The 25,666-nt window shown below is 40.9% G+C and overlaps 1 protein-coding gene across 2 annotated transcripts in view; it reads right to left on the reverse strand.

Moving 5' to 3' along the window:
• Window positions 1-25,666, reverse strand: part of gpc6b (glypican 6b) — an 82,647-nt gene that overhangs the window by 16,119 nt on the left and 40,862 nt on the right. The window contains exons 5-7 of one of the 2 annotated variants that reach the window (XM_035175283.2): window positions 14,110-14,240; window positions 13,291-13,434; window positions 12,239-12,268 (exon numbers count right to left, since the gene is read on the reverse strand). In XM_035175283.2, coding sequence (XP_035031174.1) covers window positions 12,239-12,268; window positions 13,291-13,434; window positions 14,110-14,240 — 305 coding nt within the window. The remainder of the gene's footprint in view (window positions 1-12,238; window positions 12,269-13,290; window positions 13,435-14,109; window positions 14,241-25,666) is intronic. The other variant, XM_035175285.2, reaches the window with a different exon arrangement.

A 25,666-nucleotide genomic window follows, 5' to 3' on the forward strand; every position in this document is an offset into this window, starting at 1 on the left:
TTACTCTTGCTGTTGTTGTATTATCTCTGTAAGAGTCCAAAAACTTTGACACTGCATATTTTACAATGGGGAATTAACTGTGTACCATTAGTATCTGCCATGTTCAAGGAAACTAGCCTTGACTCCTCCATCTTCTAACCGTAGGGTGCTTGTCTCTGTACTATAGCAGCAGGCATATCAGACCTTTGTTGTTATGGTGCAAATAATATGATCTCTGGGAGAGTACCAACATCAGGTGTATCCAGGGAGTTCCTGACCACGGTAACAATAATAAACATGTGGTTGAGGTTGTGGAAAGTTTACGGTTTAGTAATGATTAGGCACCAAAACTACTTGGTAAGGTCTAGGAAACGTTTGCGGTTCGGGGTCGAAAAAAGCGCCTCCTTAAGTTGAGAGGACATCTGTCGTCATGGTTACAATAATAAACATGTGGTCAAGGTTACGGGATGGTCGTGGAGAAAGAGGGACAATGATGACTTATCAGTTTCACATGGGAAACAAGCGGCGGTCTCCTTTTTGTTGACCAGTGCATCCACCCTCCTATCTCCTCCCAGCACGGATACACCACGTCACATGACTTCCTACTTTGCTCTCATCATAAGTCCTCAAACCTTTCAAAGTCATCTCACAATAAAACTATGGATCGTAGTAACGTGCTTATACAGATGACAGTCTCCTGATTTAACCGCAGAACTATGTGACCTCTCACCCTTCACCATCCAGAGCAACACACATCTGTCCGGGAATCTAACAGATGAATGAGAGAGAGCGAGTTGTTTCAGTTTAAAACAAACGTGAAAAGACACTTGAAAGACCCTGAAGCTTATTGTCATTTTCAAAATCTAATACCGCTACTTGTTTTTTTGGCCTCAACAAGCCAACTGCAGGCAAATCAAATCCTGCATTTATCCACATCTGAATTTTAAATGCAGATGTGCACATGACATAGTGCATGCTTTCATCATTCCCTCAACATTCCTGTGCAGCACAAACACAACACGTGTCTGCATGTCAGTTACACTAACTACTCCATTAACAGTAATAATATAATATAAAAAGCTACAGATTAATGCTATTATGCAGGTCTGCTATGATACGTTTTGATTTGATATAAATACTATTTATACATTTCTTTTAAATATACACTAATTGCACTGACGTGAGGAAGACAGACCAAACACTAATCTAAATTCTGATCATTTATTAACAGCATAAATAATGCAGGAGCTTCCTCTGGCTGGGGACTTGAAGGTATACTACTGATCGCTGCCGTCTCGTGTTATAATTAGTATTCAGAGAGTATAATCTCTCTGTAACTGTTCTGTTTAGATAAACAAGTGTAGAAGTGCTGTATGCAGCAGCTCCTCTTAAGTAAGGATGATAACTGTATTGGAATTTAATATATTACATTGTAAAATTATCATAAAATCATCAGTATGTGGTGTCGTTATATCAGATAACTTATATTTTTGCCGTTATGATAACAGTTAAAAAAAAAAAAAACCTTCCATTGTCTCTCTTTTTCACCTATTTAATAATTTGTACTTCAGAATGTGCAGCCACCACTTCATTATACAAAACAGTCTCCTGAGACATACACTTGTTAAAAATGGTACCAGCGGGAGGCGACGCTACAGAGATAGAAAAAACCTGGACTCATGGGTGTGGCAGCATTTCAATGAAAGAGTTGCTGAGAAGACAAAGACTATCTGTAAGGTTGTGGTAGACAACAATGCCTGACACAACAGAAAACACAACCAACATGAACAAGAAGTCATCCCCACCGCTACCATGACACGACAAAGGAAAAGGCCACATTGGAAAAACTGCAACGTGACCAAACGACACTGCAGAAAGTAGTTTATATCCTATTCCTGCTCCTTTTGGCAACATGAAACTAACCTGACGCCATCTATTGTAGTAGCAAGCGAGGGCTTCAGAGTTCTACCAAGAAAATGCTTTATCTAGTGTAGACGCACCGAATCGTGACAGAGACCAAGTGTGATGGAAAGCTTGAAAGAGCCTAACTGCTTTTCACTGGACCTGAACACTGATCTTCCGCTGGGAAATAAAACGTTGATTGAGCTCAGGACTCTTTCTGAGAATTGATGCAATGCTAAAAACAAATTTAACGGGAAATCATAGAACATTAATCCCTGTGCCACGTGCGTTAAAACTAATAAAATCCCTTGTTGCTGCAGGTTTCTTTTTCCAGAAAGCTGTCGCAGATTTGAGAGAGAGAAATCACAGGAAGTCACAGGATCTCAATTCCTGGCATCCGTCTCTGTCCCGTATCAGCTCCACCCAAGCTCCCTCATTTCTCCCACAGGCAACAAACCCTCAGCATGTTGTTTTTTTGAGACACAATGTTCAATGCTTGGGGGAAAAAAAAGCAGAACATACAGTGCTACCACTGCTGTGAGGGAAGGAACAGTGCAGCTGCACATATACGAGTGTCTTCAGTCCTTTGTTAAATGGAGGACATCTGCATGCGTTGTCCTGCCACGGCTTTGTTAGCACACCAGAATATCATACTTAAAATGGATGTTACTTCCTTTTTTTTAGAAAGGTGGTTCATTTGAAAAGGGAAGTGATCGTGATTTCAACCTTTAAAAGACGTCTCTGATTCTGCGTTTTTTGTTTTCCAAGTAAATCCATAAAGTTTTTGGGTTGCACACAAAACTACTCAGTTAAACGTATGCGATGCCGATAGGGGTCTCTGAATCAAAAGAAAATCTACCTGATGTGACTCAGGCACGAAACATGTTCATAGATGAGGTGATTTATCAAATTTCTATTCAGGTAAACGCAGAAAATAATCATGATCCATTTCAAAGGACCAATACAAACAGGGAAAAACATGTCATTTTCCCCCAGAAGTTACAGCAAAGATGGACTAAACCACAGGTAAAGCAGATATGAGGCAATTAAAAGGCAACCGAAATACAATGTCCTGTTAGCTTGAAGAAAATCTAGGATTTTTCTGGGCTTTTAACATTGTTGGAATCGTTTTTGATAGTCTAAAAGCGCAAGTCAGCAAAAATACACAACATGGTCATTTCAGACATATAAAATGAAGAATGGTTACATATTAAATCTTTAAACCCATTAAGTGCAGCAGAAAAAGTGTGATTTAAAAGGTATATTTAGAGTTTGTCAGGCTTTAATTTGAATGGTCAAACATGAATCCACCTCAAGCCCGGGGTATTGTTAAGCTTACCCTCAAACGATGCCCTGAAGCCTCATGCCACATGTGCACTTCTACACTATTTATTTTTGTGTGGTCTTAGAAGAAGTATGAGTTATGTTAGAATCCGTGGAATCTCCATAATTGCATACCTCGGGTAAGAGTCGGCGCATACATTGCAACAGCCCAGAGGACGGTGCTGTGGATAGGCCCACTTTACTTCCATTAAGCTGTATCCAAAACAAGAATGTTTCAGTGGCTTGACATGTTCCTGGACTGCACAGACATAATGCCAGGGTCAGGATTTGGGGAAAGGAGTGGTTGTGCCTTTTTTTTCCCCTCCTCTGACAACCGACTTTACAAACCACACGCGGATGTTTTACCCAGTGTTTCCGACCGAGCGCGGCAAAGAATGAGAGCAAAAAAGATTGTGTGCAGGCGTATTTATTTTTACTTAATGTTACACGCCGTCCGTGTTCCAACAGTTTGGATACATAATTCCTCCTAACATGAAGGCGAGCAGAGAATTCGAGTGATATCCCAGTTTACTCCACATACCAAACATACAGTATGTTCTCCTCACACATTCACTCCTATCTCATGAAAGCCTGAAGCTCAAGTATTTCCTGAAAACAAAGAAAACCCGCCTGACGGACCACTGGTCTGTTACAAAGTTAACAAACACAGACAATCACACAGTCGCACCTAATATAAATGTATTGACCTGGCGTGCCACGGTGGTTGGAGACTGGAGGAACTAGAGAAAAAGAGAAATCACAAACACAAGGAAAACCAACATTCTCGCGCAAAAAACTTTCTTGCTGCGAGGCAGCAATTCTAAGCATTGATCCACTGGGCTGCCACCTTTTCTTATCAAGAGGGCAAGTCAAGAGAAAAACAGTGACTGCCTGTTTTTAACTTGACTCTGTTCCAGCTGCTGAGATGGACACGAGCAAGATGAAGAATGAATCAGACCTGAGGACACAGCGCACAATGAATTGTACTTGATCTAATGTCACGGTGAGAGTGAGGGTGTTTGGTTTTTCTTTATAAAGTCCACTTCGACTAAAAATAATGTATTTTGCTTAGTGTTCCTGATCTTGGAAGTTTGACCTTCACTGTGCAGAATGATGTACATGTATGGAACCTTCAGAGTTTGACACTAGAAGGTTGTTTTTACCTCCATCTGCTGATGGATGGAAGTTTGTCTGTGCTCACCTTTAATCTGAGTTAAAGAAACTGGTGCAGTGCCGGTCACTAACCGAATCTAATAGGCTGTTTGTTTTCTGGGGTGATGCTGGTTGCTGCTTTCTTTCTGAAAACTGTAAAAGAGACCTGCAGTAATTGAGCTGCCGAAAGTTAAGACCGATCGCAGTCCACAGAACCCTGAAGCTTAACCACCGCTGCTGCACAAAGAGCTGTTCACCTGATAATTCAAAAGTCAGTGAAACTCGACTCAGTAACTGGGGAATCAGTTGTCGTGGCCATTGTTGTCGTGAACGTGTTCTCGGCATCGTCAATGTCATTTACGTATCACACGTCCACATCACAACAAATTTGACGCTGCACTGAAGGGACCTTAACAACTCACATGCCACGTGTGAAGCCATAAAGATGAACGGTTCTTGAGATACAAGATGCGAGCTACATACACACAGACAGACAGACAGACAGACAGACAGACAGACAGACAGACAGACAGACAGACAGACAGACAGACACACAGACAGACAGACAGACACACAGACAGACAGACAGACACACAGACACATAGACAGATATAGAGTACTTTATGTATAGAATTCTACTGAGGGACGAGTTGATGCAATTTTAAGATTTGAGCCAATTTAATTGAATTTTTTGTAGAAAACAAAACATTATTCCAAGCTTTCCTGAAACAAATTTTCAGATGATTTCATTTGAATAAATACATATGAGAGGCCCTGAAGAGGCACCAAAATAAACACATCTATTTTGTTTACCTCGTTAATCCTCCTGTAAATCCCTCATATTTATCTTGTGACCCGAGGTTAGAAACCACTGTGAGTGTTTGTCCAGCAGTTTGCTTTATTAACATTTTCCACAATGTTTTGCACAAGTGTTTTTTCTGTTCTGAGCACAAGTCAGGAATTAATGTGGCAAGTTTATGACTATAACCTTGGGATGTATGCCTAAATGCCTGCTGGGTATAGCCACTATTGATTGACATTGGGTTTTAGAAAAAAAATGTTATCCAACTGTAGAGAAGTAAAGTTTGACAGGGTGAGACGGGCAGAGCGAGGCAGAGCGGGAGAGACGGAGAAGGTCAGGAGTAAATTATGTCTGCACAGATTAACAGCGGCTGTAATTTCTTCATAATTATAGCTTTTCCATTTGATGCTCTTTGTCACAATATTAAATCTTCTATCAGTTTTGCGTGCACAGACAAACAAAAATATCAATATTACAAAAGAGCTGAGAATTTAATTCGACAAAATACAATCCATCAATTTATAATTACAACCTCAACTGTATTATCATTTCGCTTCAATTATTGGGGGCATTTCTTTGGAACTTGTTGCGAGAAGACTTAGTGAAATTTGAAAGTGGTCAAAACCAGTGAGAATCATTATTGAAAAATAAAGAAAATAAAGATATTTCTCAGCAAAATAATTAAATAGAAATAAGTAAGCATAAACATATAAGAGAGCTTTCCATATCGATCAAATATGAACGGACAAATTCTGCCTCTAGTCTCATCTATTCGGTTTGTGTGCATGTTTGAAGTCTATAATGATGTCTTAAAGATTTAACTACAAATACCTTATCGGACACATCTCATTGAATTTCAATTCTGTATCTTCTAAAAGCTGCGGAGGAAGGTCCAATACTATTTACAAAAACACAAAGCCACGGATCAGAGGATTGCAATCTGTCAAATATTGCTCCCTACAGTCGCCTTCTACAGTCTGATCTTGTTTGTGTTTGGCTCTCATTGTTTCTAGTGCCATACCGATAAAATATGAACCGTGTATTACACAGGGGCGACAAAGAAGACCAATAAAACTGCTCTAAATTGAACCACAGAAAACTTGTTACAAGTGTCAAATTAAAAGCAGCACCTCTTATCTTTAATGTGCCTCTAAGCCTGACAGTCTGTTGTGCCTTTATCCCCGCTTTGGACTTTGAAATCTCCATTTCTCTCGGAGCTTTGAGGGTGTGTGCGCTCTGACAGAATGTCAGGCAATTAAACAGTCATGGCTCATTGAGCTGGAGGTGGGCCCGCTCCTCCAGGCTCCTCTATAGGCAACAGAAGAAATGAATGCACTCCCTTACCTTTCCCTTTCGCAGAGGCAAGGAGTTCTTATCAAAGGACACTTTTAACTATTGTCAACTTTCACAAGGCGAAGCAGTGTCACTGTCATGGGTAATTATGCCATGTCAGAATGGAAACGAGGACAGTGTGTGGGACAACAAAGATGTGCTCTCACGGGGGACCCAGTCATGTCCCTACTAAAGGATTAACGCATAAATAATGTCACATTAGTGGTGAAAATGAGGCAGCGGCAAGATACGACAGGCACCTTTACAAATACTCCTAATGTACAGAACACAGGTATGAAACCTAAATAACAAGGAGCCGTTTCAATTAAGACAAACTGAGTTTCAGGTCAAACTAAACTCACTCTGTTACTATATTTTTTATATATTTCTCCCTAAGCCTCCAGTGAGCTGTGACTGGTCAGAACCTGCGTTTTTGTTCGTGCTGGACAAAGAAAGGAAAAATGAAAACCTCTGATTAATCCTTCCCGGTCACAACGGCTGCAGACACGCATCTCTATCTGCAAAATATTGAACAAAGTATCTGTTCGACATCCGAGAACCTTTTTCGTAAAAAACATTACCAGCAAACTATTGAGGCGCTGCAGTGTTGCCATATTGAAGGGGAGAGGCAGATTCATGAATAACGGTGGCTAATTAATTGCTGTTCATAAATCAGTTACCACAATCGAGTGGTTTCCTCCCCCAGAACACCTGTCTCATCTCCGCTCTGAGGAACCACAGCGAGGGGAAGTTTGCGGAAATATACGTGATGGCTACTGCCACGACTCAGCTGCTCATGTGTCAAACAAATAACAGCAAGTATCCTTATCTAAACTCGGCCCTAATGGTGGATCCTGAAAGGTGAAAGGGCCTGGTGAAATATGGATGATGTAACCCCGGGTCTTCAGGTGTTCTGGGTGAGACGCCCTCGCCCAGGCGACCCAGCCGGTGGCGGTCAGCCCGCCGCTTGTGTCACTCGTGTAGCTCAGGGATCGCCCTGCTTGATACACAGCCATCTTGATGCCTTCTCTGCAGCACCAGTGATTTTCTTAAAGGCTCTCCTGTTGTGCAGTCCCTTGATTGCCAGGGTCCTCTGTGCCCTGTGGAGCAAATGGCCTGCAAAGCCTCTGCATCGGATCCTCCACCCGCTGCTTCGACATTTGCTTGCCAGCCCCCTCATATTTTTACCATCTTCTTCTCAAAGGCCTTCTTCATCTTGGTTTCCTGATTTATTTTATTCTAAGATATGTAATTTAATTTTGAGTGGTGAAAAAAATGTCTAACTAGTATTGAAGTTTGAATATCCCTTATACTCAGAATAACATATATATATACAGTATATGTCGATGTTTTCATTGAGCAGCTTAAAGAGATACTTCTGTGCAGGACTCAAACATATTGGGACATAAGATAAGCATGTTCCTGCCTGTTGTATTAATCTTGACGTTATTAGTTGTGCTTTCTTATTGAATATACTTGAATACCTAAAAGCAGTGCCACACATCAGTGATGGCTACAAGAAGACAGGACGAGTGTGCATCCATCTATCCATTCATTAACTATGCTATCATACTCTAGGGGTCATGGGGAGGCTGGAGCCAATCGCAACTGACATTAGGCGAGAGGCGGGGTGCATCATGGGCAGGTCTCCAGTCCATCACCGGGCTGACAAATTACCATTCACGCTCATATTCACACCTCGAGCAGTTGAGAGTCTGTAATGAATATAAGCTGCATGTCTTTGGACTGTGGGAAGAAGCCGGAGTACCCAGAGAAAACCCACATCGGCACAGGGAGAACCGGGCTAATACCAGAGAGCTGCACCAACACCAGTGCTCAGTAGTTTCACATTTTGTATAATAATATTATTACAAGACACTAAACTTTGGTAAGATATTGTCAGAACCACATTGCTACTCTTTGAATCATATTAAACTTCATGTATTTTCCGCCACTTTAAATGCATACGGAATGTTAGATCAAATACGCTTATATTTTATGCATTATCACCTTAGGCTATTTAAGTGCATTTGCTGAAACACTTTAATTTGCTCTTATCGATTAAACACCCGAGGTGCCCCAAAGTAAAACTGCTTCAGAAACACAAGTGGGTGGGCCTGCAGTCTGAATGACCTCTGAGTTCGACATAACTTACAGAGACAATGAATGCATTAGACTCCTGGCGGGCCGGACCATTTACTGCTTGTCCCTCCTTCACTGGGTCCAGCAAAAGTAAAGACCTAAAATAAATGATTCTTTTTTTAGATGATTACTTTATAGGTACTCCGTCTTTTTGCGATGTTTTTCTCCACATGCGTGACATTGTGGAAATTTCCTTTGACTAGTTCATCTCATGTGATCGAGCAGCCTCAGCAGTGGGTTCTGACACATCTATATTCTGCAAGATCGAGAATTGCACTCCCTGCCAGTGTGGCGGCTGCTGCAACCCCTCAATGGAAATTCATTTAATTTTTCACAAGTTTGAAATTTAAGGTTATAACTAGGGCAGCTATGCATTTTCATGGCAGTTTGATGTATGACCTTACCACGCCTTTGCATGCTTATGTGTGTTAACTGCCAACGTTATACTGTTAGAGGTTTGACAGCTTGAGGTAGGCTGCAGCAGGACAAAGCAAACACGTGTGACATCTAAAACGCATGACCTCAACCAACATAGTTCGGTGTTATAATTCGAAAATAATACATGCTGACTAATAACTGTGCCACTGTTTAATTTAGTGTATAATCACAAACTACATAAGCACTCAATCAGTTTTTTAATTATGAGAGGAAAGACTTATTAAACACATAATCGTATCACACCATTGATTTATTCCACTTGTCCAAAGTTGGGTCATGGTAACAGCAGGTTAAATGAGGTGTTTCAGATATCGCTCTCCCCAGCTACACTTTATCGCTCCTCCTGGAGGATGATGAAGAATTCACAGGCCAGACTGGGTCCCTCCGGGGAATCCTGGGTCTACTCCAGTGCCCGGGAAATCTCCAATGAAAGTAGTCTAGGGCACATTCTCATCAGATGGCCCAACCACATCAACTTTTGACGCAAAAGAATGTCCGAACTGCTCACCCTATCCAGGCTGGAGAGAAAGCTCACTTTGACAGCCAATGATCTCATTCTCTTGGTCGCCCAAAGCTCATGATCAAAGGTGAGGGTCTGAATGTGGATTGACTAGTAAACTGAATGGATCAGTGCCTTCTTCCCTCTCCACTACCACCTGGGACCCTGTACTCCTACACTACCCACCACAGGGCCCCCAGGGGGACATGGTTTACACCTTCTCCAAGTCTACAAAACACTTGTAGACTGGATGATGAGACTCCCATGATCCTCTAACACCCCATTGAGGGAAAAGAACTGTTACACAATCAGGACAGAATCCGTATATTGCTCCCTTTGAATCTGGGGTTCAACAATTGATCCTTTCCAGTAGCCTAGAGTAGACGTTCCATAAGGGATGGGTTGTGTGATTTCACATTGGATCTAAAAAGAAAAAACCTGTCTGTTATTCTACAGTTACTGTCTCCAACCAATGAAGAGGCATATCAGCCATTAATGCCCAACAATGTCCAGATTTTTCAGCATCTCAAGGGGGAAGCTCATCCACACCAGGCACCTTGCCACAAAAGAGCTTCTTGACTTGACATGTGACCTCTGCCACAGAAGACGTGTTCAGGAGCTGCTCAAAGGGCCCTTCAATAACCCAGACAACCAAGAATCCCTGCAGTCTCTGTCAGCAGCTCTTTTCCCGGACTGAACACAGTCTGCACCAAGCCCTGCTTTCCCCTCCTTCCTTTCCTGAGACTCACCAGAAGCCAAGGTACAAGTTAAAGTGAAGAATGCAGGATAATTGTTAAAATAAAACCTAGATGGGACCCTAAAGGACTTAGGAGATAATGAAAAAGGGCGAAAGCCTGTTTTCTCATGTTATCTTGAAAAATTAAGAATATATTGCCCCACACTTTATCTTCTACTGTGAATGATGAGCTTCTCCAGTTATCATGACCTCTCAGCAAGTCTTTAAGTGAATTGATAAAAAAAATTACTTTGTGTTATATGACTGTATTATTACCTTCTTTGGTTGAAACAGAGACGTAAGAAGAGGAGACGATGATATTGTAAAAAAGTTCACAGCTGAAATCTAACTAACATTGTCATTAATAACGCAATTAACCGCACAACCACCAGTACACTCCTGTGCTTATTATTTCATCATGAAGTCCAAACTCTGTAACGTTAACTGTCTCAGATTTACAGGTGTTGTGCTGCTTTAGTTGTAATATTTTCAGTATCCAACACATCTTTTGACAGCTCATTATCAGAAATAACATCCAGAGGTACAGCAAACAAGGACAACATCGCTGTTGTTTATATATACACACACACATTAATTTAATATATCAGTATATCTATTACAACTGTAATCAACACTTTCATATTAACAATATGAAGTGTTAACAATGCGCAAGGTGTTCTCAGAGTGATGAACCACAAGGGATTAATCACCTGACTCTGCAGTTCCCCTCAGAGCATCTTTCATCTAACTCTTTTCTGTTCACTCTCACCAACTTCATAGTGTCATTTTTTCTTGGCTGCAGTAGACAGCTCTTCTCAGTAAAAAGCTCTGATAACGCCAGCGAACACTTCCTGATATGGAAGACAAAGAGCTGGTGGACATTGTGAAGCATTTTGTTGCTAACAAAAAAGTGAAACGAGGTTAAGTAAAGTATTATAAGTTATACTACTTTAAATGTCAGTGAAGATTTACGGATGGTTTCAAGTGACCAAAAAAAGTTAGTGTTTGATGCTTTAATGTTAGTGAAGCTTAATATGCATTTTCTTGCTACTATCTTGAAACATTTAAACTCTGAAAATTTAAAAGTTATTCCTCTTCATTTAAAAAAAAAAAAATTCTAAACACATAAACAGACATAAAAGACACAATTTGCAGCTTCCTGTGGCAACACCAGCTTGGATTCCTCTGGGACATGTTTATAATGGTATATCCTACTCCGGTACACAGAGTAGTGCAGTTATGGAAAGTCGAAAATAAGCCCCTGTCACCGACCTCCATTTTGCAGGACTCTCCGAGCAGGCTAATTGCCCAGTTATTCCTGAGTAGTCTGGAGCCCCCACATCGCTGTATTAGCGCAGATGCTGTTTGTATCACTCCCACACCGGCTCTTCACGGCTCTCCCCTCTGCCTGCTCTGACGGCGCAGGTCACATGTCGATTGGTTGGCTTCCTCGAGGAGCTGACTCTATTAGCTATATGGCAATGAGGGTCTGAGACTGGAATGCGAATGGAATAGATATAGTGGTCGACCAAGGTTCACGCTCGATCTCCAGAGAGAAATTCTCACTAGCCAAGGACACCGTGGCACCTGTTCAATTATCCCTCCCGGAGTTTGCAGCTTGACTTACGGTGTTTAACAGCTGATACTCTGATGCCATAATACACCACAGTGGCCATTATCAACCTCTGGACAGTTCCCGCTTGAGAGCCCCGGATAAATTAATGGAAAATGCTCCTTCATGGCAAATTCAAAGACAGTGTGTGACACTGAATCCCGTGAGAGATGATAATTTGACTATAACTGACACTTACCGCTGGGAGTAACAGGTCACGAGGCTTGTTTTTTTTCCCATTTTTTAACTTCCAGTCATGATACATAAAACAGCACGAGACAAAAAAAACGACTGAAATGAGTATAAAATTATGAACCTTACACTGTGTTGCATCGCATTCCAAACAATCCTCTGGTTTGCAGCATAGAGGCAGGGAAACAGAAAGCCTTAATTAATTCAGTGTAGGTGGAAGAAATCGTTGATGGACATACAGAGCTACAAAGGCAAGGTCTCTATATAAAACATCAAAAATATGTGGAGAATGAATTAGGTTGTGTAAAAACATAATTAGTATTGAAAAAAAAAACACAAATAACTCCAGGAGCCAGATGGAAACAAAGCGGCTGGTTTGCTAATTATGTATTCATTAAATAGATAACATGTTATTAACCTGCAAGATGGTGCGTCGACATTTGATTAAGTGTGTTTGAAGCACTGTGGGAGAGACGGCCATTCCGCTACACTGATTTAATACATCTGGTACTTTTCAAGGGTCAATAATGGAAAATATTTTACGAGGGTTCCTGATAAAAGTAGCTCTAACTACCAACATAACTGAGACGTGGCTTGAAGGGATTCCTTTTGAAAGGGGCTATGGGGGAGAAAGGAAGGGCACCGTGGCTGCAGAGGTAATCCATGATGAGAACTGTCTCTCACCTGAATTGGGCTGTCAGCTCCACGTTAACCTTTACCCCTGAGGCAGCATTTCAGGCTTCAAGGTTGTTTGAGATGAAAATCCATGTATCAAGATCCAATCCAGCAAACATACAACTAATCTGATAGAAAATAAAGGCGCGCTTTACAGCAAACAATTGATATGGTCAGCCACGCAAAATCTATCCATCTATCCATCTATCCGCTTTCATCCCCTTCTCTTCTGTTGTCCGAGTACACAGAGATGAGACGGGCACTGAATGCAGCGCACCGCACCCTTCCACTGCCCTCTTGGGGTAAGGTTGTTGATTCGTTAACAAACACAAATCAATAGAGGGGCCTGAATGGAGGACAGGTACAAAGAATTAATTTCCGGCTCCAGGGGCTTACGACGGAAAATCACCAGCTTTAATCAACAGTGTCAAGTCAGAAAGACAAATGATGTTTACACTGAAGCGGTGTCTTGCCTGAAAATAGCAGCATGGGCTCTGTCTCCTTACCAGTCTGTCTAGGCTTGTGCCAGCTGCAGTGGTAGGCCGCTCCTCTGGGCTGTACGGCCTGAAGCGGGCGTTGAACACATCCGAAACACCACGGGTAGACCTAGTCATTCCTGCGGGCTTCGGCTGGCCACAACCTTGAAAAACCTGCAATTACAAAAACACGGGCACCCAATTGTCAGAGGCCTAAAGTGCTTTGGATGCGGAAAAATAGGGGGGGAAACATGCTGTTTTGTTAAGGTCCTGTGAAGCAGTCGCCCCCGCGTTACCAGCCTGACAGGGCTCTACGTCAAGTTGAGGTAACCACGTTGATAGGTGACTCGACTAGGAGCTGTGACCAGTGCTATTTAAGATGACAGAGTTTAGTTTTTACAGGCCTTTGGGGAAAACACCACATATACTTAAACCATAAACATAAACTGCATCTGTTGCATGGGAAAGCCAACAGAGCATTTAACTTTGAATGAAAACTGGCATCCAAAAGTGTGTGGGCAGAAGAAAAAAAATGTCTTCACGACCACCTACATTTTTTTTTCTTCCTGACTCCCATTTTGTGGGCACAGAAAAATGCAGTAAAACACAGGAAACACATTAAGTACTGTTAGTTGAACTCGGGTTTTCTGACCAAACTGAAACATATAATTCAAATACAAGACCTAAACTTGGACATAATTAGAACGTGTTGGACTGCACACCTAAGACACAGCTCAGCGTGGCTTACAGCCCACTTCCTCACTCTTCAGCATGTCAGGAGTTGGACTTCCACAATCTGTCGGAGGTGTTACTTTTGTTCTCCGGGGGGAATAAACCTAAGTGACATACCCTGTAGGAGACCTGGGCACTGTTTTCTTGCATATTCATGATGGCCTCGGAAATCTTGACATCAATGGGCTCCATGACGGATTCAATGTTGAAAGGTCCCTCCAGCCTCTGCGCCACCAGCAGCATGGCATCTGTCATAACAGTGGTAAAAAAGAGGTGGGGTGTTGAAAAGTGGAGGAGGACATGTATTCAGTTAGGAAACAGGCACTTACATACAAAATAACCTGCAATATGTTGTTTCTTGTTTTTTTTAACAGCCGGTGCATTGATTTTAATCTACTTGCGAAACGACTGGATTTTTATCAATACAATTCTGTCAATATTTGTGGTAAGATGTCTGATCCCATTCAAAAGCGATGCATTCCCGATGTGGCAGAGTCCAAAATTTGTTCCACTGGAGAGAACACAGTGCACTGCAACTTATGAACATACGATTAAAAGGTAAAACCACATTCACTCGTTTAGGATTTCACGTTTAGAAATCAACTGAAAATGTGGAAAATGATTCAAGAAAAACAAGAATTGTTCCACTCATGCCCACAGATAATAGGTTTCTATTGTGATTCTTTGATTCTATTCCCTTTTTTTTCTTAATTTCTGCACTGGATTGACATAACCCTAAGCTTAACGCTAGCCCTCCATCTATTTGACTGTGGTTTAATGTTTAAATGCTTTATCTACAAAAATACGTTGATTGAAAAGAGATTTCCCAGCTGCTAAAATGCCCATAAATGTTTAAGTATGTTTTTTTCTGGTTTTATCTGTTTTACATAATTGCAATTAAATATGAAAGTGTTCCGGACCTTTTCATTGGATAAAAAAACGAAATCTGAACAACCTAATTTGGGGTTCTGAGCGAAACAAATGATCAGTTAATGCAAACAATAATGTAAATAGTAAGAATAATTCAATGCAACCTTTCACTGGACGTCACATTTTCTAACACTCAACCGTTGTGTCTTGGCTTCTGATGACTACACAGTAAATTCAATTACCTCTGCCTTCACATCACAGTCCACCAGCACACACTTACGAGGCTCCAGTCCTTCTTGGGGCAAATTCAATTTTTATGTAGATCAATTTAACAAAGTCAACAGAATGTTGTGAGGCTGCATGTAGCGAGTGGTGCTGATGAGTCACAGATTTAATAGAACTTCCGAAAGCAGAGCGCTTACTTAAATCTGCTGTGGGCAACGGAAACTAAAAGGTCAACGGCTCATTATTATCCCTGTGTGTGAACACAAGCCAGAAGGCCTTGTTGAACATAATACACATTCCATTATCATCTCCACTGAGTCCATTTGTTTTGAACACTCTCAATTAGCACCTGTGATCGCTTCAGAAATCTTCTAAATATCTAATATTTATAACTGTGATGGACTGGCACAGCAGCTAAAACCGGCTAGGCAAACATTTACCGGTCGTGTGTGTTGATTGATATCGCCACGCAACAGTGCTCTAAAGTGCTCTAAACCCCACAGGTTCTTTGTTAATATGCCAAAGTCTTTGTAATGGCAGTTCTGCATTTTAATGGGGATGCCACGGGGAGTTGGACATCACCAAACCACCAGCTGATAACTGTGTGAGTTTCAGACCTGGAGACAGCCTGTAGACAGTCTGTCAGGAGAGGTCTCTCCATCCACAGACCTCCCAGCATCAGACCTCACCAGCAGGCTGTCATAATGACTCTACAATTGCCTCCTCAGTAAATTAGGTCATCCTGTCGTTGGGAGACTACACAGAAACAATGGCGTGCCCACGAGTGACTGCTCGTTTGATCGGCACTAAAACACAATAAACAGCTTGTTGTCTTTTGAGCAACATCTAATATCATCTAATTCCAGAAATCTCAGTCTGCCTGTGGCTCGCAAATATCGGGAACCTTTCATTGCATCGGCCTTAAACTTGCCACGTGTATTGTTAGGTGTCCAAGGAAGTGCAGGGTGGACTTTGGTGCGATTTGGACACGCGATACATACAAAATCAATAAACGCTCTCTGGTTGGAACTCATCAACGAAAGTGACATTGTCGATTAAGACGACAGCACGTTCACGACAACAGGCAAGTTCACGACAACAGGCAAGTTCACGACAGCGGCGACAACAACTGAATCTCGCTGCAGCTCAATTACAGCAGGTCACTTTTACACTTTCAGAAAGACAGCTGCAACCAGCATCACCACAGAACAAGCAAACAGCCCATTCCACACAGGCAGGTTTAGAACGGGCACCCCACTAGTTTATATAATGTTGCTTGCTGCTTTAATCACAAGAGAGAATGACACATGGTGATATTTCAGAGAACAGACCAAAGACCAGTTACATAACTATATAAAAAGACAAGGGACCCTAATCTAAAACATATACTTGTATATGGCGTGTAAGGCAGTGAAAGAGTTAAAGAAGAAATGGGAGATAAATACTCTAGAAGAAAAGAAAATCCTAATTACTCTGCTGTTCTTTGACAGCAGACCTGTCCGGATTTTTATTCTTCTGGGACCTGCGCTCACTAATGGCAGAGGAAAAGAGCCGAAAAACATTAGCTCAGCTCTGGCTCCATTTCCTTTCCAATTATGTTGAAGTCTGAGCCTTTGAAGAGCTCTTCTGTTTGTTTACACTGTGGATTGCAAATGGCCTGTGATGCTCACTTAGATTTGAATATAGGTGACGGACTACAGTATGTCAGTGCCAAATGGTTTTCTACTGTCGCCGTTCCATCGCAGCACTGTGCGACCGTGCGGAGAAGTGTAGATGCCCCAGCAGAGGAAACAGTTGCTTCTTGTCTTTTATCATTGATGCATATCAGTTGTCATAATGTTCCTCTTGACTCTGAACTGCAATTAAGGCTGAACCTTTCCTTTTTGCCTTTTGTAGCTCCTGAAAAACATAAATTTGAATGTGCTATAGCCACGCAGGCTGCTTTTCAATCTCATTATGATGTAAATGCATTCAGCTGCCTCAGGTACGTCTGCTTACTTTATAACAAACACAAACACATGAGAAAAAAAAGCTCAAAAAACTGTCAAGTGCAAATACTGAAAATTTAGGTCAAGGGAGCCAAGTGGGAACAGCTCATATTTCATAATAAGAGAAAAGAAGAGAGCGCCTGCAGCATCAGAGGCGATGGAAATCTTTCCCAAACAATGGTGACTTATCTGCAACTTATCAGATGGGCTCGACAAACAGAGGGAGCTTTATACCTAACAGAGACAGACAAGGGAGAGACTGGAGGAGAGAGAATGAAGACAGACGAGAGAGAGAGAGAGGGGAATGAGAAGTGGTCCTGACTGGGTTGAGTAGGGCCAGGGTACGGACTCCCCCCCCCAAGAGGAAGAGGGGCTCCTGCACCACGTGTGAAGAAATTCTACCTACATGCAGAATTAATGACTCTCATTTACCAAAAGTGCATGAAGTCCAGTCCGCAGTGGCCTCGCTGCTACTCGGAGCCAAATGTTCCCCGCGTCACTTTTGCAGCACGGAGATAGGCCACTGGCCAGCCGGAGGAAATCTTGTTATCACCATGTCACAGCCATGCAAATAGACGCGTCTCGTCCCGTTCTGAGCCGAGGTTTTAAAAAATTAAACACAACTGAGATTGCGTCTCAGTGGATACAGACATGTAGAGGCTAAACCCCCCCCCACGCTATGTGTGTTATTCACATATTGTGTTTCATACTGGAGGTCAATGTCTCACTTTGTGATGTGAAACATGCTTATTTGTGCTGTCTTGCTAAACGGCGAACAAAAAAAAAAAGGAAAAAAAGAAATCTGCAGAGGTAATATTACTCTGGGCTCTGCCTCTTTATCGAGATTGATGTCCACTTAAATTCAGGCTATGTCGGCCAGCGGCAGGCCTCCAGCAGACAAGGACAAATAAGGAAAGTGAAAAAGCCCATCTATGACTCTTTGCCTGTGAAGAGCTGCGCAGGATGAAAAATGGCTCTGGTGTAATTTGGATTCTGTAAAGCACAGCTCATCTGTGGCTCAGTCAACCAGCTAATGGTGCCGCGTGGAATGGTGTGAAAATGGAACAGGAAAAAAAGGCATGTTGTCATTTGGCCGCACTTTGTACATAATACGTATGTACTGTATATGTGCACAGGTACACAAAGAGACACACACACACACACGTTGAAAAAGATTGAACCTTTAAAGTATTAACGACAATAAAACAGACGAGACACTTAGACGACAAAGAACAACATCTTCTCCTCAGACTTTAAAAGCATTTTGAAAATAGTTTTCTCATGAAAAGAAACCACCTCATATAATAGAAGTTAAATTCCTGCAAGGCTGCTAGAGAAGAGCTGGTGATCATGTTGATTATCTTTGTCGACCTTCAGCGAATTGTAAGGCCAGTCATAGAAAAACTTAATATTTTATATAAATATTTTATATCAAGAGTTTCCGCCACTGATACAAAGACACATGTATTACAAAGGGAATGTTGTGACTACACATAAAGATAAATAAATAAAATACATACACAATAACATTTTTTAGAAGATGTATTTGGCTCTTGCAACAAACTGCTTTTAAAAGGATTGTAGCCACATTGGCGGTACAGATCTTTGGATTGTAAACAGGTCTGTGAATTACTTTGTGACCAAAGTGAAATATCTCAAAATCTATTGGATTCATTATCCCCAGAAGATGAATCTCAATGTTTTTAATCATCCATTGACTCTTCTATGAGTTAGAGATGTTTGTTTCAGAAGCAATTTCTTGACAAATGTTAAATAAATGGATGTGAACATTTTGAGTGTTTTTAGTTTTTAGTCTCAGAGGAGGACTCTATTTATTCATTTCTCAAACCTTTTAGAGGCATTTTATCTCCTTTACTTATCAAATTAAATATCTCTACATCTACACCATTGACTTTAAAAGGTTTACTACTGTTTTCTTACAGCTTCTCTGCTTTCCAAACATTGTATCCTCAGTTTTTAGTCTCCTGCTTTCACAACAAGGTTTACATTTGGTGTTTTGAGTGAAAAGTCTGATTTTCATTAAAATTTGCGACACCATTTTAAGCCCCCTTTCGGTTTTAGGATCAACAGACCTGTGTTATACATTCTGTTGACTTGTGTACTTACATTATTCAAAATGTTTCCAACAACGTTTAGACACGTTTAGAGAAATCCACAATTTTACTCGAGGTAATAGGACGTTTCATTTTGATGGCTTTTTAATTGCGTCATATATACTTTGCCTGTCACGATCATTCAATGCCGTTTACCATGTAAAGTGAACATGATTTGCACTTGAGTCGAGTATTTTCATTAACAATAGAGGTGAAAACAACAACTCCCATGATCCCTCGCTTCTTCATCAAACTTGTTTATTTGCCATTGTTTTGCGTAAGAGACCCCTAGCATCCGAAGTGCCATGTTTTACGTTTAACTTAAGTAACTTTGGTGATCCCTGATTGGATTAGAATGCTAACTGTGGAAGCTAAAATAAAGAAAATAGGAAATATTACCTGCTAAACATCAGCCTCTTTTGCAGGTAATTTATGCCCATGTTGGCATTTAACTGGACACATGGCCGGAGACTCTCTGTCTTGTTTAAAAATAAAACATGACTCATGCATCACCGTTCTTTTTCCATTACTCCTGAACAGAGACGTGATGATAACACACACGCTGACAGACAGCTGCACAGTAAGCGTGGCAATTAATGCTAAACCCATGCTAGAGCAACACTGATGCTGCACTGCACTGCTAATGAAACCCAGCAGCAAAATCCAATAATGAGCCGTTCACAAGCACACCGTCGTCACATGGTGTTATTAATGGAGCTTGAGGTGTCATGTAATTTAAAGAAATCGACCCCCACCCCTCCAGTCACCTTCCTCGCTTGCACTTTGCGAAAACCCAAGTGTTAGCGGAGCACTTCACCGTGATCCGTACCAGCTGAGCGGCCGAGCAGCTCGGGGGCAAAAGCAACGAGGGGCCTCGCTGCTCGTAAAGACACCGGAGAGAGAATTGTTCCTCTCCCTTCGCCAAGTTTCCCTCTTTCTGCAGATTCATAACTGCACAGGTGGGAAGAGAATCTGTAATTAGATCCGCTCAACTAACTGAGAGCGATTAGACGGAGCGAAGAACTACGAGACAAAATGGAATTGAGCGTTGTAGATACAGGTGCGTTTGCGTGTGAAACAGAACGAGGGAACAACGCTCACCTGGTGCGGTCGTGTCAAGGAGCACAGACTGTTCTATATTTGTCTGTCTGTAATTGGGCGATATCGACTGGGTCTATAATGTGCCAGTGATAACTTCACTGTGAAGGGAATATACTGTACAGTTTATAATCTAATGCCATTTCCTCAGCTCTCAGTTTTCAAGTTTACGGTTTACCTGCAGCTGGGACCATTAATCTACAATTTAAATTCATCGCAAAAAGACCAATGAAAAATACAACGTATATTATTTTATGTATTAGATTTATTAGATATAATCTTATTCCTATTCAAGAGCATTTAGCTTGTCAGGCACTTTCTCAAACTTTTTTCATTTACCATTTTTCAGCATGAGCAGAAAAGTGTGTTTTGCATGATTTTCACATACATCCTGAAGCTCGGCCTGTCCAGGGTGTAGCCCGCCTCTCGCCCAATGCCAGGAGGGATTGTAGCCCCCTCCCACATGACCCTCAGAGGATGAGCAGTATAGATAATGGGTGGACGGATATTTGATGGATGGATGGATGGAACCCCATTTAGAAAAGTGGACGGCTCCACTTATTTCAAGAGTCAGAACGTCTATTGGACAAAAATGTTTCAAACTGCTCTCTTCACTGGCTGAAATTTATTACAAAATGAGCAGGGTACTTTAAAAAATATAAATGAAGAGATCAGTTTTTTCAAGTCATCTTAATTATTCATCAGACTTAAATTACTTCATTACGTTAAAAGCTCCCAAAGGTCCAGTTTTAGAATAAGACTGACAATAAAAAACTTAAATGCGACTGCCAGAATAAAGTTCCTATATTGATCTGAATAATTCAGATGGCTGAAGCCTGACGTTTGCTTTAACTGAACTTTAAGGAATAATTAATGATTTTGAGAAATACCCTTATTCACAGATAGTTAGCTTAGCATAAAGACTGGGACCTGAAAGAACAGCCCTGTTCAACAAGTTCACTAACCCACACATCATATATTATTACTTTAATCCATATAAAAAGAAAGTGTATAAATGGCAATACATGTTTTGCAGGTATCTATAAGCTGGAGTGCGGGTTGCCAGGAAACTGGCAGGAACTCCATAAAGTAACTGCCCCCAGAAGACTGTGGATTTGACCCAATCTTTTACAGTGTATACGGTATCGTTTCATGGTCAGTACATCAGGAGCATATAAAAACTGCCTTCTCATAAAAATCATAGGCAGACTGCTGCACTCGTATTCAAAAAACGTCAACGTACTCATGGAATACTGTTAAACGAGTGAGCCTCATTTTAAGAGCGCCTGGATTCTCAGTGAAAGAAAAATCATCTAAATTTTAGCAGCTTCAGTCTCAGTATATTGAAGTCTGTTTTTAAAAACTAAATGTAAAGTTTTTCTGCTAATTCCAATAAGTTATCAGGTCATTTGTAGTTGCTCTGTTAACAGATTGTATGTCTTAAACAAGCACCTCTTTGTATCTTACAGGATATTTTGAGTGCTGGCAGAAGGGATATTTTCTTTTACTGTGGTGCTTTGTATTTACTTAACCTATTGCCCATGGGTGGTGAAACAAGCTGCAAAGATTAGACAGTGCAAACAACTATTAAAAATCCATTTAACTCGAGGTGTGGGTGAAATGGCTTTTAGGCACCGCTGTTCTAAATCATTCATGTTCAAAAACATATATCCTCTGGACAGATGGAAATTCAGAAATCCACAAACTATTTTGCAGACATACTTGATGCTAATTTCGATTTATATCGGATGGAAGGTGAAGACGGTGATCTGAGATATTCAGTAACATTATTTTACATGTGGGTGTTTCAAGTCTAGCAGCCTGACATGCAAACTAAATATAATCGCCCGTGGCTTCGTACGAGAGTTGAAGCTCTAAAGTTTTAAATCCACTGTAGCTCTGATGGCCATATGATGATTTATTACACAAATATCAGATCTGTTTATTCTTTCCTTAGAGACAATTATACAGAAGAAGCAAAGCTTGGAGGCTCATCAAGAGATCTGTCGACAATCATAGAAATGTCATGACAATGTGTTAGGGGTTAAAAACTGCACGTAATAATGCTGATTAAAAGTGGCTTCAGGGTCATAATTTTAAAGAAGCTCAGAGCTGATTCATGATCTTAAGGAGAGAAAACTCTCATCACTTGCTTCTCTGTCTTTGCCCGTTGTATTATCACTAAAATGTATTATTTTATTTCCTGTGCTGGAATGTAGTTTAGGACATCTACTTTTACCTAGCTACTGTTGTTAAGTAACACAATGTGCTGTACTTAATGACAAAGATGAGATGAACCATATGTACCAATCAGCTACCACATCTTTAAAGTATATAAGTTTCACCCAGATCAAACTGTGATTTTCTTTTCCCCGATAATCACTTGAAAACCAAGTGCTAGCTGCAATTCAATTTAATAATATTTCTCAGTGGGAAGTCAAGGGTTTCAAGGGCCGGCAATAGTGTTACTAATAATAGAAAATATGCAAAGTCGGTATCAAGAAGTGAGAAATGATAACGGAACATCTCGAAGGTTAAGGAAAGGATCTGAATACTTAATTAATTAATCAGTGATTATTTCATTTCGCAGGTTAATCGTGGCTCTCACCATTCACAGTGACTCAAGTCTCCTTTCACAGTTACATCACTTAAGTACCAATTGATTCAATGGACTTGCTCTCTCTCTCTCTCTCTCTCTCTCTCTCTCTCTCTCTCTCTCTCTCTCTCCTCTCTCTCTCTCTCTCTTTCTTTGTCAGATCAGTTGCAGAGTGGATTAAATATATTTTAATCATTAATAAAACTCAATTCAATTCCTGCTCTATTCTATTCTGGTTGCAGAAATGCCTGTTGACAAAGGCTATGTGTTGTCAGAACAACATTCAACATTAAGCGAATGTTTCAAATATCAAGTCACTGGATTCCCTTAATCATAGTGAAGTTCAAATGTGTGAGACACAGAATATTAGTGTGTGATTGATGCTGGTAAAAGCACAAAATTCAAAACTCTTCCTCACCCTCACGAGCAGGCAAATACTTTGGTCTGTGTGCGGTCCGACTGTCCACTCCCTGTGTGTTAGGGAAGGTTATTTTCCAGTCAATATTTTATTCATGAGGAATTTTTCACACAGGGAAGAATATGTTTCGCTGGCTTCAATTTTCATAAACAGTGAGGTTGTTGCTGGCTCCGGTTACCGAGTGAAACAAATCACCTAATTAAAAAGGAATGAGCAGATAGAATCGATGCAGATCACTTGCGATGTGGTGACACGTCTCTCCGGAGAGAGCGGTAACAGCCTGTAAACACCAATCCGACAAGAGTGCAAATAACGCTGCTCCACACTCAAGTTTACTTAAAAAATGACTTTAAGCCAACAGCAGGTCTGAGAATTGTGATGGAAAAAATCCACTGATGTCAAGTATGTTTCAGAACAAAGAAAATAAGAAAATACATGTGGGGTGTAAACTGCAGAGGACAATATTTATCACCGCGACGTGTGACTGATATTCAAATGATCAGAGAGGAAGAGGAAATCGATTTGTGCCGACAGCTTGATAAATAACATCGAAAACGGTTAGAAAACAGTCTGCGTCGACGAAAAGAACACACGACCAGGAGCTGGTTTCTTTTCAGCAACGACACAAATCAAACAAACCGCCAAAGCGATCATCTCCAAGCAGACACGCAGTGATTTATGCAGAGAGAGTGATGCTCCGTTTATCTCCCAGGGTTTGCTGTGCGGGGCCTAATTATGTTTAGTGCCGATTTCTCAGGTGCCGGGAACAGACTGACAGCTGTTCATCAGCAGCTCCGTGCTAAAGATAATTCTCGTAGTTAAAATCGAAGCACACTCTTCATCTCATCAAATTGCACATTTTGAAATGCAACGTTTCGGAAAGGGTACGGAGTGCATCAGAAGAATAATACAAATTCACTTCTAAATCAAATTATGGTATTTGCAATCATTTTATTGCAATAATTAATAAAATACACAGCTTAAAATTTTTTTTTTTATAAGCATCTGTTTTCATAATGAATGCGCCGAGCCAGTCTCGTGATTAGGAGCAGAATGGGGAGAGAGGTCAGCGAGGATTTGTTCTCCAGTGGGAACGAATGGATTAGAGAGTGGCTACTCAGCAGAGCACATTTAATCTACTCTATGGCTCCATTTAGCTTATGTTTACGTTATATTATTCCCGTTTTAGCTGCTGCAGGAACAAAAAGATGCACTGTATGTATCACATGCATACAAATGCAGTACGGATGATGTGATTTAGGGTGGCAATTTCTCCATCATTTATGCTTGACTGGTCTCAACAACAAATAATTAATTTCTGAGAAAACTGGAACATTACAGCAGACTCTTGAACCATTACTGCTTTTCTTCTACAGGCAAAACAAAAAGGAAGAAAAAATAAATTCAGAAGAATACATTTTTGAGACATTTCACTTCCCCACATCTGTTAGCCGTGCAGCTGTTCTTAATACACACGTCTAGTTAAGTTTCTCTGGCAGTGCCACAACAGTCCGGGTTCATTTCACACTCATATAACGTACACACGAGTGTGAGAACCTAGTTATTGTGAAGTGGTGTCAGTACTTTTTGTTCAAGTTCAGTCGCAGGTTTGACTCTATTTAATCATAGGGTGTTGTTTCAAGTGGAAGTCATGCAGTGAGAAGTAATGGGGGGAAAAAATCATTGCTATCAGGGGCACAGCCTCCAGATTTAAAGGATTTCTTCGTCTTTGGCTGGATAAATCTCCACCTCCCCAATATCTGGTCATCTCTGGTCAGTGGAGCAAGTATATGATGTCGGTGTTAATGGATGCCACAGAATTTAAGAGGAATATCTTCGCTACAAGTCTGTTTCAGCAATGCAGGACCCTCAGCAGTTTCCCCCAATCTTCCTCAAGCCAAATACTTACTCTCTTTCAGTAACTATGGCACTTACCTACACTATGGCCCCATAGTCCCCTTAAATTCAAACATCAAGACCCTAAGAAATCAGTCCCCTAAATATGCCTAGTTTATTTCATCAAGATCCATGAATCCTTGTTTGGGAAATCAGTAAAAATTTCAAAAATGTATAAAGATAATGTCTAATAACCATCGTCAACTCTGGTGTTTATATTTAAAAGATAAATAAAAATTCTGTTTAGTTGCAATTATATTGCACTTATATGTAGAACTTGTAGTTTGGCTTTTTTGAAGGTAATGTACTTATTTGATTCTTGCTGTTCTGGGTTTGTTCCCTCATGATTGAATGCACTTATTGTGAAGGAGCTCTATTCCACTTCTGTCCCCCCTGGGAGAGGGAGCCCTCACATGTGGCTCTCTGAGCTTTCTACGTTCTTTTCCCCCTGTAAAATATTTGTATTGTA

The sequence above is a fragment of the Hippoglossus stenolepis genome, chromosome 13, assembly GCF_022539355.2.
Source record: "Hippoglossus stenolepis isolate QCI-W04-F060 chromosome 13, HSTE1.2, whole genome shotgun sequence".
NCBI lineage: Eukaryota > Metazoa > Chordata > Actinopteri > Pleuronectiformes > Pleuronectidae > Hippoglossus > Hippoglossus stenolepis.